The sequence below is a fragment of the Mobula hypostoma genome, chromosome 12 (assembly GCF_963921235.1).
Source record: "Mobula hypostoma chromosome 12, sMobHyp1.1, whole genome shotgun sequence".
NCBI lineage: Eukaryota > Metazoa > Chordata > Chondrichthyes > Myliobatiformes > Myliobatidae > Mobula > Mobula hypostoma.
The window spans coordinates 52,311,959-52,325,967 of NC_086108.1; the positions used below are offsets into that span (position 1 = coordinate 52,311,959).

At 36.7% G+C, this 14,009-nt stretch overlaps 1 protein-coding gene across 9 annotated transcripts in view; it reads left to right on the forward strand.

Moving 5' to 3' along the window:
- The window catches only part of pde4dip (phosphodiesterase 4D interacting protein), a 440,914-nt gene extending 429,442 nt beyond the window's left edge, over positions 1 to 11,472 (forward strand). For 3 of the 9 annotated variants that reach the window (XM_063064078.1, XM_063064081.1, XM_063064074.1), the window contains 5 exons: positions 152 to 292; positions 2,636 to 2,765; positions 4,023 to 4,069; positions 5,306 to 5,366; positions 9,530 to 11,472. In XM_063064078.1, the coding sequence (XP_062920148.1) occupies positions 152 to 292; positions 2,636 to 2,765; positions 4,023 to 4,069; positions 5,306 to 5,366; positions 9,530 to 9,672 (522 nt within the window). In that variant the 3' untranslated portion in view covers positions 9,673 to 11,472. The remainder of the gene's footprint in view (positions 1 to 151; positions 293 to 2,635; positions 2,766 to 4,022; positions 4,070 to 5,305; positions 5,367 to 9,529) is intronic. The other 6 variants (XM_063064080.1, XM_063064073.1, XM_063064082.1 and 3 more) reach the window with 5 other exon arrangements.
- Positions 11,473 to 14,009: the final 2,537 nt, after the last annotated feature.

Genomic DNA, 14,009 nt, shown 5'->3' on the forward strand with positions numbered 1-14,009 from the left:
TTATACAACTCAGTTGTTGATTATTAATATTCCTTCTAATTTTAAGAGCTCTAAATATATAAAGTCTGGCTGTAAATTAGGACAAGAATTTTGTGTGTAGGGAAAGATAATCTCAAAATTTTATCTTTTATTTGCAAATTTACCTGTGCAGCATTTGGATCATCAGACAGTCAAGCAGCTCTTCTCCAATACCAATACACTGCATCAGATCTTGAATGAAACGTGTTCATTGCTAAAAATGTTTTGGAGAACTACTCTGCCAAATCCAGACAGTGATGTACAAAATCAAAAGGTAAGTCTCTCAGACGAGCTTAATATGAACATTATACAATTATAGTTATACAGTTGTTGTGCAGTGGAACTGAAGATTGCTTTATTCCTCTATCATGCATGTAACCTCTTTCTAAAAATGTTCTTTTTTGTCCTTTCCTCAAATGGGATTCCACAATAGACCATTCCTTTAAGTAGGTGAGAAGACTAATTTACAATAATTAATCTGAATTGTGTATCAGTGTTCTTCATCCTCCATTTTCAGATGTATTATACTGTTAAAAATATTAGCACTGCTCATTTCTGGAAAATTCTGGAATTTATCAAGCTTGTTTTTGCAATAGTCATTTCATTATTGTATTGTTCTCAATGTTTCACTACACTATATCATTCAGAGCAGCATTCAAATGTTAGCATCATAACTGAATAAAGCACTGCAACAACTTTCTAGCAGAGACTAATCTCCAAAACAATGATGAATCCTAAGGTCAAAACATCTGGTAGTCTTCTTTGAGGTGGATATTGCATTTCTTCCCAAGGTCTCAGCCTTTTTCCACTGTAATTCAGTGTTACAATGATTTATATAGTGTAACAGTGCCGCTCATGGTCAGAAGTGTGGTCGTTTACTGAATGATCTTCCTGTAATTAAATCTATCAATGTTACTCGTGTCGGAAGCACTAATCCTGATCAATAGATTGTTGGAAGGCAATTCAAAAGTGATCCATGTTCAGATCCTCATTCAAATACGTCAAGATTAAATCATTGACACAAGAGGTACTACAGGTGCTGGACATCTAGAGCAATATGCACAATATGCTGGAGGAGCTCAGCAGCTCAGGCAACATCTGTGAATTGGAAAAACAGTCGACTCTTCAGGTCCAGACCCTTCATCAGGACTAGAAAGGAAGGGGGAAGAAGTCGGAATAAGAATTAGGGGGAGGGGAGGAAGTAGTACAGGTGGCAGATGACAGGTGAAACTGGGAAATTGGGAGGGGGAATCTGATAGGAGAGGACAGAAGACCATGGAAGAAAGGGAAGTGGGAAGAGCACCTGAGGAAGCTGATGGGCAAGTAAGAAGAGAAGGTGTGAAAGGGAAACAAGAATGAGGAATGGTGGAAGAGAGGATGGGGGCGGGGGGCAATAACCAGAAGGTCCAGAAATTGATGTTCACATCATGTTAGAGGCTACTCAGACGGAATACAAGGTGTTACTCCTCCAACCTGAATGTGGCCTCATTATGGCAGTAGAAGAGGCCATGGACTGACATGTCAGAATGGGAAGTAGAATTGAAATGGGTGGCCACCAGGAAATCCTGCTTTTTGTGGCGGATGGAGCGAAGGTGCTTGACGAAGTGGTCTCCCAATCTATGTTGGGTCTCACCAATATACAGGAGGCTTAAGATTAAATCATATCAATGAAAATGGGTGGCAAGAGAAACAGGGAGGAATACTTCTATCTTACAGTAGGATTTATTTGTTCCATACTCAAAAAGCATTGTTAATCACTCACAGGATGCCAGAAAGGTCCTAAGCAGAACAGAAACTTTAAGGACCAATTTGTATGTACATTAAATATTACCATTAGCTCCATGCTGGCACTCTCACTTTTTGAGGCAAAAGGACATTGATACAGGTCCTCCTCCAGAGCACAAAATATAGCTTGATGATCTGTATGGAATTAAGCAAGAGCTACATTCCCAATGGGATTCTTCTTTCATATCACTTTGCAACAGTCCACAGTCCCTGCAAGCTTCAAGGCTGTCATCATTGTTCCAGTGCCCAAGAGAGCAATAGTGACTGACCAAGACAATTGCTGTTTATCTGTGCTGCACACTACATGTACTTTGAACTAGGTTGTATTAACTTAATTGTGGTAATCCTTTGTTTTATGTGCTTTGTGTGATACATGTTTTGTGGGTGCACCACGGCCCAGAGGAATGTTGTTTCGTTTGGCTGAGTATATATACAGATGGCAGTAAATTTGAACTTGAACTACATACCAAGTCAAAGCTGTCTACTGTTTCTCGTGGGCATAAAAGTTCCAACACAAACCTTGACAGATCAGTTCCAACTAAAATAACTAAACCAAATGAACTGATCATTATCACATTATTTTTAAAAGGGATTTTTTGTGCAAATTGTCTTGTTTCCTACAATTACCACAGTAACCACTACATTTCAGAAGTACTTAATTGGTTGTAAATGCATTGGTATATCATGAGACCTCTTAAAGATAGCATCTAAAAGCAATTCTTTTAATTACAAGGAGAATTCAGCCTGTCATACAATTTGTGTTGAAGTATTTGCATATTATAACATTCATGCAGATTCCATTCCTGGGGTAAATATCTTGTGGTTATTGCAGGATCAGGAAGAGATTTGCAGACTGAGGAATAAAATAACAGAGCAAGAAAATCTATTGCAGAATGCAATCAGTCGCCTAAAGGCTACTAACCAAGTGAAAGAAGGAATGGAACAGTTCATTGTCAGCCAACGTATGTTGAATCAATACCTAACAACACATCATATTTTGATTCCTAATTGAAAAAGAATGCCTGTCATTCAAAAGTGTTATTTAATCTTGTTAGTATGTCTGTTTGCCACTTTGCTGCTAAGGCAGATTGGACTGTGAACATATGTTAAATAATTCTTTCTTTGAATTTGTGTGAAATACTAAATTGACTGTGTAATTGAGAAAGATTGCAGTAAATTTAACCCCCCTTATTGCACTGGACTTTTAGCTTAACAAATGTGGGATCAATTGCAGGTGACAAATCTATTCTCGAGGCAAGCCATGCCTATTTTTTGTGCATTTTCTGTAAAATAAAACTATTGACGAGTATTCTAATGCATTACAAGAAGACTGGATCTATCTGTAAAGTGCTATTACATACTCCTTTGAGACCAAGTGATGCCACACTTCTTTCAGATACAGCAGACTTTCCTGTAAACTTAACCCCACCTTCATAATCTTATTTAAGCATTCATCCATCACTAAACCAAGATCTCCTTCGTGTTCTCCAATTTCTCACGAAATATGCATTACTCCTCCTGCTCTTTCCTCTTCATTACTGACCACCCACCCCCATCACTTCTACTTTAGCTATCCACAAAACTTACATAATCCTTAGCTGTATTCTTTAATGGTCCAACTATTCTTATACAGAGGCTGACTTCCATGTGTGGAACCTCTCTAGAATTTTAACTCCATACCATTTATGCAAAGCAACCTGACTACTGCACACCTCTTCCACAGCACCACACAATCACCACTCCTTTACAGTACTTTACCCTGAGATCTAGGGCTCAATTTCAGGAAAGTTGCTGCCTTATGACCTGAATACATTGGATCAGAAAGTGCTTCACTATTATCAACCAAGGAAGAATTTTATTGAAAGTCATCTACCATAAATTGTTCATTAAACCCTTGCATAGGCCTTCAAAATTATACAAGCATTATCCTATTTAACATTAACTCATATAGACGAAGCCTTATTTACTACTGAAGTGACTGCCACTCTTTGCTGAGGAAACTAATATAAGTTAGGGCAGCAAAATATACTTCTCCTTTTCTAATCACCACCTTGAGTGTGTATACCACCTTGCATATAAACCAGTCTCTGCCCTGATCTGTAACCAGTGATTCCTGCTGGAAGGTGACAATATGCAGAAGCTTTTTGTTACAATGTTTTCTGACATGCTAGATCAATGAAAATACTGCATCTGATAACAACAAAACTTATGTTTTACAGTTACAAGGACACATGATGTTTTGAAAAAAGCAAGAAGTAATTTGGAGGTAAGCTTTGTTGAAAACTGTGTGAATTTATTAATAATTAACATATAAATACAAGTATGTTTACTTTTTCTGATATACTTTGCCAAGCATCAGCCAGGGCACAAACCCTTTTATAGACTATGCAAAATCTTAGATTTGAGTATTATTAGCAAAATAGTGCATTGTAATCTAATAACTTTGAAGCATTCTTTTCATCCAGAAGTGAAGCAGCAGTACATTCCCATCCGGTGACAGTGGAGACACAGTGGTTATAACTAGGTACCAACAGGGGAAGATTAATGAATCAGAGAGCAGAGTTCAAATCCCAACTATAGAATTTAACCATTGTTAATTATTTGGGAATTTTAAAATTATAAACTAGTAATATTGGTATTAATGACCACGAGACCACTGAGTTGCCATTAAAGCTTATCAGGTTCACTAATGTCATTAAGGCCACCACTCTTATCTACTCTGGTTACACAGAACTCCAGATAATCAGCAAAGTGTAGCATCTTCCACTGATCTGTCGTGCTTTGCCTCCCCAAAATGACCCTGCATTTACCTTCCATAATATATGATAAAAAATGAGAGCAGTTCACTTACATGGGCCAATCATAGGAAAATCAGAATGCTACAAAGACATTTCAGTTTAAAGTGAAGAACTGAACCTCATACCTTTAAACTGCATGCCAGGTACGTACAGCCAATGGCAGGAGAAGGAATTATTATTTAATAATTGTGACTCTACAGAGTTTTTGCTCAGGTCATTTTCTTTATTTCTAATGGAAAAGGGACTCAGAGCTTGTTATCCATTGTGAGGCTCTGTATCTAAATGATCTAGTGTGTTTTTCAAGTGTTAGTGTATTGTTCTTTAATCAAAATCATTCACTGCTCTGATGTCTGCTACATTGAAGGATGGTGGGCTATATATCCTCAACCACTGAACCACAAAGAGGGAATTCAATTCGAATACCCACTGTTCATTGCTATTCAGTGACATGTTGACTATATGTAGAGGTGCAAAGGCCTCTCCAACTGAGCATTAACAAATTTTAAGAATAGATCTTTGGGTGAAGCATCAAAGGGCTACAAAGAATATTACCCCAGCATAAATCACAAAGAGCTTTTGTAAGGATAGGAAATTGAAGGGGGTGATGTCCTTGCTCAGACAGGATGGAGATAGATGAGCATTTAAAGTTATTGTTTCTCCTTTCTGACCTTCTCTTCCCTATGTGCCTTTGTCTCTTTTGTGAGTCCGTTCAGATGAATGATTGCACAATTTCTGATGCTAAAACCTCCCCAAATGACAACAAAGGTTGGTAATAATGTATTATTATTAGCATGTGCTATGAGAGATCAGATAGCCTTTGTCTCTTTGCTGACTGCTAACACTGCTACCAGTAAAATTGTTGCATGTTTTAGGTCTGTTGCCTGCAACTGTCTCATTTACATCTAACAGTTTTCATGCTCCTCCATACAAAGATGTAAGATGCTTATCAACAACATAAAATGTTTTCTTTATGGCTAATATCAAGAAATTATTATAAACAGATAATTGGATGACACAGGTTAAACATGGTTTTTTTAGGTCGGCCAGAATACCAAACACTATTATATACATACAGTCTATCGCAGATGCTATATTATCATTGGGCTATGGGTGGAAACCTAAGGACATATTAGGACAGTGTTTGCTGAATATTAGTGTAAAAAAATGGTAGAGTGTGTTCAGCCATTTAAAATTATAGAACAGCACAGAATCCTCCTTGGTCAATCCATCAATGCAATCACTGTACCCAGCACGGCTCATAGATTACGAAGTCTTGGCATTCAAGATGCAATGCAAGTTCATCTAGATACTTCCTAAATGTTGTGAGAGTATGTGCCTCCAGCACCCTTCTCACTGTATTCCAGATTCCAACCACCCTTTGGGTGGAAAACGAATTTCCTACTCCTTTCCTCAAACCTATTCCCTCTATTTTTAGACATCTCTGGTATTGGGAAAAGTTTCCTACAATCTACCCTATTTCTGTCCTTCATAATTTTCTATACTTTTGTTTGGGGTCATATCAGCCTTCTCAACACCAAGGAAAACTAACCAGTCTACCCTTGTCACTCAAACACTACATTACAGGCCAGTATACTCTTCAATGCAATCATGTCTTTCTTATAGTTTGTCAATTTAAGTTGTACCTAACCAAAGTTCCATGACATTGTACTGTAATATCCTATGCCCCTGCTAATCATGGCAAGTAACCAACTTCCTTCTTCACTACCTTATCTACCACTAGTGAATTCTTAGACTTGAAGGTCCCTCAGTCCCTCAGCATTCTTTATGTATGTTGTACCCTTGTTAGTCCATCTCTTATTAAGACTGAATTGCATCTGCTGCTGCTCTGCTCAATTTATCAGCATATCAAAATCATCCCGTAACGTAACCCACTTTTTTCTTCACTATCTATGCTCCACTGATTTGCATGTCATCTGTGAACTTGCTAATCATACCACCTATAATCAGATCCAAATCATTAATTTATACAAATTGGTGAGCACCAAACTGAATACAGGCTTCCAATCTCTAAAAACTCCTACTTCCCTTGGAATCTTTACTCCTACTAAAAACTCCATTACCAAAACAATTTTAGAACCAATTTTCCCAGCTTTACCTTAGATCCTATGGGGTCTAAACTTTTGGACCAGTTTCCCCACATGAAACCTTGTCAAATGTCAATTTGAAGTCCAGATTATAGTAAACTGTATTTTCCTCATGAGTATATTTGTAACCTCTTCAAAACGCAAAATCAAATTGGTCACATGGAATCTGCCCCTAACAAAAACATGCTGACTATCTTTGAATAATTCAAATCTTATCAAGTCTAGCTCAATCTGTCCTTCAAAAAATTTTCCATCTATATCCCTACCACTGATAATAAATCTATGAGCCTGAAATTACCTGGCTTTTCCCTTCTGTCCTTCTGAATGAAGATATCAGATCAGCTATTTTCCATTCATGCTTAAATATGAATAAGTATCTATGTCTTATACCCTCTTGTAATTAATAATAGGTTCTAGAACTTCTGTGTTTCCCCTGCCTGAATTCTTCCACTACAATGTCTTTCTCCTTTATGAATAGAGATCAGAAGTATTGTTTGAAGCCCCAGATTGCCCTTTTAGTATCTGTTGGTCCTTGCAGATATCCCGGTTATCCGCTGGGCCTTAATTGTACTTAATAAAATGTCACATGCCTAATACCTTTCATTGCTGATATTTTATGTCCCTTTGTTCCACTTTTTCTAAATACTTCCCTCAATCCACACACATTTTTTGTGCTCCTGTTGGGAGTTCCTCCAGTTTCAATTTTCTATACTTGCCATATGCTTTTTTTTGAGCCAACTCTCATTATCCAAAGTTCCTTTTTCTTGCTGACCTTGCCTTTCATGTTTAGGGAGCAATTTCACTTCAAACATTGACTGTTATAGTTATATAAGTCTTCAATTAGTTGTACCTGCAAGCTACTGCTCCCAGTTTACTTTTGCCAGGTCCTATCTTATGATATTAAAATCACCTTTCCCCAATTCCAGATTTAAGATTCTGGATCACTTCAATAATGCATTTCAATAATTATTTTGAAACTTAGAATTGCAGTCACTATCTCATAAATGCTCTTACACTGACATCCCAATCACTTGTCCATCTTTACTTCCTAAGATCAAGTCCAGTGCTACCCTTTCTCTAGCAGGACCATCTATGTACTGACTCATAAACCTCTCTTAGGTGCAATTTTAAAATTCCATCCCCTCTACGCATTTCACACTTAATATTGGAGAAACTGAAACTCTAAAGTTTCAAACCTACATATCATGAGAACAGACCATCATTATCTTACCTTTTTATGATCCAGTCAAATTCAACGCTTTTGCCAGGTTTGGAAAGACTGAATTTCTATTTATATTTTCTCTTTCTACTGCAGTCTTCCATTGATGATGGAATGCAATACCAACCAGCACTGAGGGTTGAGTATCCTCAAAGGAGCAGTGGTAGATAAGAGTGTTGATAATAGAGGAAAGATTGTTGTGAGGCAGGCAGGAATTTGTTGAACTTACAATCAGATCAGTCATGACCTTGTTAAACAGCAGAGCAGGCTGAAGTAACCAAATTCCTAATTTGTTCCTGCTGTGTTGGTTATGCTCAATAGTTAATGTTTCTTCTGCTATTTAAGCTTCCTAGAAATAGTGAAATAGCAATTTATTATTTATGTTATCACTGGACAGCAACCAAAGTAGATCCATAATCTGAAAATAGATTTGAGTTAAAGGTTACAGGACTAAATTTTAGTTAAGATTGTTCTTTACTTATCATAAATACATTTTTCAAAATCTGAGATTGCCTATGATAATCGTACATCTTAGTTTTCAGTGCTGTCAATGCAGTAACAAATCCCAAAGCTATCCACAAGAGATTATCAAACTGAGTTTACCAGTGCACATTAGGACAGGTCACAGGCTTTAAGCACTTTCTTAATAGAAGAATGATTGCAAAGTAATTTAGGGGAGGAATACCAAATGTCATTTAGCTTATGCCTTCTTTATGAGCAATCCAATTAGGGTTACTTCCCTCCTCAATCCACAGCTTTTTAAAATACTTATCCAACTACCTTCTAAAAGTCTACACGCCACCCTCCACGTACACCAAATCTTAGCAACTCAAAACCACGACAAAGAAATATTTTCTCTTCTCAGCCCTGGGGCTTTTGCCAGTTTCCTAAATCTGTTTAGTGATTACTCATATGACAACAAGTTCTTCTTTTTAAATCTCTCTTGAAATTTTCCTTTTCCAAGGAGTACAAGTGTAGCTTCATAGGCTTCTTAACAGAAGTTCTTCGTTTTAGATATTATTTCAGTGAATCTCTTTTGCACTCTCTACCAGATATGGATATCCTCAAAAAGAGCCATCCAAAATTATAGACACATTTCCAGCTAGTCTTTCTTTAACCTGAGAGCTAGCTCAAGCTGCCTCTAATTGCTGATGTTGTTTTGAGACCGAAGCTTTCTCTAGACTGAATACTAAGTTTGCAATGATTGAATCTGGTTTAACGGACTGCCCAAACAGCCACTATTGCTATTTTTGTACAGAAGAATGGTTATGCTTACAATTGGATCATTAGGCATTACATTTTATACAAAGGGGAACAAAAATTCATTGTTATTCATCTGGTTGGCAAGTATTTACTATTTTAAGCTAATTAAAAACTGTAGCACTCAATTTTCCTCTATTCTGTATAGTTATATTTTTGAAATGTAGAGACCCTACAAGAGAACATTGAACTGTTAAACTTAGAAAGTTGTCTTTTCAAAATCACTCATTATACCAGTACAATATTCATTACATCCCTGATTTATCTGTTTTGCATTTTCATGTTTTACTTTACTTTCCACATTTTATGTTAATTATGTATTCATACCTGATTAATTTTTTCAGCAGAAATCTCAAAACTGGGTTACATCCATCCCAGAGGCTGGAACTTCATGAATCCAATTTATCCTGAAGCTAAAGCAAGAAGCGTGGATCAAAATTCACTGCCTGGAAAGATTACAAGAAATGGTCCAACCTGGCTCCAGTAGGAATCATTGCAAACTACTGAAGCAGTACTTTTCTTTCCACCTCAAGAACAAAACTAAACAATGATATTTCAATTTTGTTCTACAAAAATAATTTAGGACAACATCTGAAAACAAATTTCACCTTTTGTGTATCCAGAGGAAACTCTTCTGCATAACCCAAATCTGATGATCCTATATAAAACAACGAATGTTGACAGATTTTTTGTTTTATGTATAAATCTGAAGCAGGAAATCTTATTTATTTTGGGTCAAACATGTTTACCAAAAGATGCTAATGTTTATGGCCCTAGCAATTGTATAGACTTGTTTAAGATGTATATGAAAAAGTGCTCAGTGTGAGGGATTGCATGTTATATTTAATCATGCTGTCTCCACACCCAAAGAAGAAACTCTTTAAATGTCAAGAGCTACATTGAGTTGGTATATAAGAATATAAATATGTTTATGACAAAGAAAAATCAAACACCACTTCCAGAAATGTTTTGAGTCCAATGATAGCTTTGGTGAACAGTGTCTTGCTATTTGAATTGTGCAATTTATAACAGAAAGATGTATCCTGGCCATAACTGGAAAAAATAGAGCCTTACAACATTCAGGGCAGATTAGAATGTTCACAAAGCAAAGACAAATAATGGGTACGTGCAATAAATTTGCCATTGAGGCCAAAGCTGTAACATTATTTTTGCTAAACACTGGAAATAAGATGAAAATCAGACTTTTAAATCTCAAAACACATTGCCTAGCATCGTGACATTATTTCAGAGTTTTATTCAAAATTGCAATATGGTGGGTGAGAGTACGGTACAGTAAGACAATGCTGGTGACTCTGTATTTACTATTGTACACTTATTAGAAATAGTGGGTAAGTTTAGTAGCATTAGCATTGTTTTTTGTCTGAGCTGTGTATATAGCATGATGGCAAATATATAGTGTAACTGTGAGTTGCATTTTGTATAAAATTGTTGCTGCTGCCTGTTACATATACATTTAGAGCAAGTACATGCAAATAAGAATGTTGCCCAGTGAACTCAAGCATTTTCCCTATTAGCATTCATAATTGAAAACTGTTCACTGAATCAAGTTCTTATATTTATCGTAATTGTTTTAATGAGAACTCAGATTACAGTATCTCCATTAATATTAATAATTGAAATTGTTCACTGAATCAAGTTCTTATAATTGTCATAACTGACTTCATGAGAACTCAGATTCATAATATATTACGAAAGCTTTGAGTGGCATTTGCTTTTCATTAGTTTTGCAATGGTCAGTACACGATAAAGAAACTTTAAAAAGCCAGGGATTAAAAAAGTGAGAGTGACCTTTTATTCACTAATTTCACTTGGTAAAGGGTAAGAATTCTTTTTATGATTTGAAAAGAAAGATAATTACTGATCCCTGATGTTTGGTACAAACCAGAGGATTCCTGTGTTGAAGCATGTTTGTAGCCTGCAAACATTTAATATAAGAGGTTACTAAAAACCATATGATACAGCAGGTACCTTTATGGCATTGTTGTACACTGTATAAAGCGTATATACTGATAAATATTTAGTGTTTGTCCTACAGGTGTACATATTCTTCCTAGTGTACATATATATATATATATATATTCCATTCTATGTTGGATTATTGCATGCATGTATGGTTCAGTCCTGGGAAGTAAAGATTACGATTCTTGGATTGTCTTAAAAAAGCTATTCTGCAAAAACATGGAGTTGTTTAACATTTGAAAGAAGAGTTTGCTTTCTTTGTCCAAAAAATAAAAGACATGAGATACTCAATGCCTGTTTAATTTCTATTCTATCTAGACTGATTTTGTGGGCCTCTAAACTGACACTCCTGTAATTTGGTAACTAAAAAGGAATTGAGTAACAGACAAAATGCTGGAGGAACTCAGCAGGTCATGCTGTATCTATGAAGAGGAATAAAGAGTTGAGGTTTCAGGCTGCGGTCTGGACTGGAAAGCAAAGAGAAAGAAGCCATAATAGAAAGGTGGGTAAAGAGGAAGGAGTACAAGCTGGAAGGTGATAGGTGGAAAGGTAAACGGCTGAAGAAGAAGAAATCTGATATCTGATAGGAGATGAGAATGGGCCTTGGGAGAAAGTATTCCAGTGCAATTCCTCTGTCCGAGTTAACTATCAAGTGGTATTGTAAATAAAGCTAAGAAGCAAAGTACTGATAATTTTGAATTGTTCTTATGTTCAGATTATACAATTAGCCTTAACCCTGTAGGCTCCTCCCACTTAACCTCAAATCCCTATATTTTTCCATTTCCAGCTCCTTGTGCCTCCATGGCTTTGTGCATGGAAAATCAGTTCTCACAAAGTTGAATTTTTTTGAAAAGAAAGATTGACCTAGAAGGTTGACAAAGTTAAGGCAATAAGATTATCCATGAGAAGTTTAGTAAGGACATTGACAAGGTTCCAGTTGTAAGCTGGTCCCAAAGGTTAGAACATACAAGATCCAGGCTGATATAAACTAGATATAAAATTAGGTTGGTGGTAGGAGGCAAAGGGCAGTAATGTATGGTTGTTTTTCAGATTGAAGGCCTATGACCAGTGATGTGCCACAAGGATCAATGCTGGATCCTCTGTCGATACCCTATTAACACTAATGATTAGGATAGTATGTAGCATGTTTGTAGATTTAACCAAAACTGGTGGCATAGTGGACAGTGAAAAAGTTGTTCCAAGATTACAAAAGGATATTTATCATCTGGGAAGTAGAAAAGGAATGGCAGGGAAATTAACTCAAGACACATGTGATGTGATGTATTTGGTTAAGTTAAACCAGGGCAGGACAATGAACCAGGACTGGAGAATGTTATTGATTAGCAAGATCTAGGGTAGAAGAGTTCCCTGAAAGTGAGCAGAGGTAGAATGAATATTAAAGAAGGCTTCAGTATTTTGTTGGTTGACATATTGAGTACAAGAATTAGGATGTCACGATACAGTTGTACAAAACTTCAGGTAGGCCTTGGAATATTTCATACAGTTCTGGTTGCCTAACTGCTGAAAAAAGAATTCACAACCATGTTGCCTGGATTGGAAAGCTTGAGTTATAAGGAGAGATTAGATATGTTGCCTGGAATAGATAAATTGGATCTGTTTTCTCTGGAGCAGAAGAGGCAAAAAAGCAACATGAGAGACAGGGTAGATAACCAGAGGCCATTTCCCATGACTGGGGAATCTGAAAGTAGAGGGCAAAGGTTCAAAATGAGAGGAAGAAAGTTTAAAGGGGATTTGAGAGGTTTTATTTACATATAAAGAGTAATTGGAAACTGGAGTGAGTTACCAGAAGGGGTGGTGGAGGCAGGTCATTTAAGAAGGTCATTTAAGAGACAGACAATTATTTGAATGAGTAAAGCATGGAAGGATATAGAATTAATGCAGCCAAGTGGGATTCATATACATGGGCACAATGATCATAAAAAACATCAAAGACTCAGTTTCTATACTGTACAACTCTGACCCTAATTTACTTCATGCCATCACTGATGACTGTTATAGAACGTACATCAGTGCAGCATAGGAACAAATCTCTCAGTCCACAGTATATTTGCTGACTACAAAGCTAGTTGAAACTAACCCCATCGGCCTATTATGTCCCTCAATAGTTGGCTATTCATATGTCTAAGTGCTTTTTAAATGTTGCTATTACACCTACTTCAATATTTACCTTGGCAATGAATTAAAGCCACTTACTACAAACACCATGTACGGAAAATTTCCTTTAACATTTCCCCCTCTCAATTTAAAGCCTCCATATATCCTCTAGTACTTAATATTTCCACCCTGGGATAGTCTATCTACGCTTTTGTGCCCCTTGTAATTTTATATACTTTGACTGGGTTGTCCTCAACCTCCGACAAACACTGCACAGAAAACTTCTCCTTACAGTTAATACACTTTCGTCCAAGCAACATCTCAGTGAAATTCTTCTACATCTCCACCCTTCTTGTAATGTGGCAACCAGAATCACATAATACTCAAATGTTGTCCAACCAAAGCTTTATGCAGCTGCAATATGACTTCCTAAATTCTAAATACAGCATCCCAACTGATGAAGACAAGCACCCAAGTGCCTTCCATAGCACTCTATCTAGCTGCCTTGCCATTTAAGGGAGTCATTGATGACTGATGAAGGGTCTCGGCTCAAAATATTGACTGTTTACTCTTTCCTATAGATGCTGACTGGCCTGCTGAATTCCTCCAGCATTTTGTGTGTATTACCATTTACCAAGCTCCTCAGAATTCATTTAATTTCAAATAAAGGGCTTAAACACTTATACTTCTGACAGGGAAAGTAGCAATAAATGCATCCAAGATTGAAAT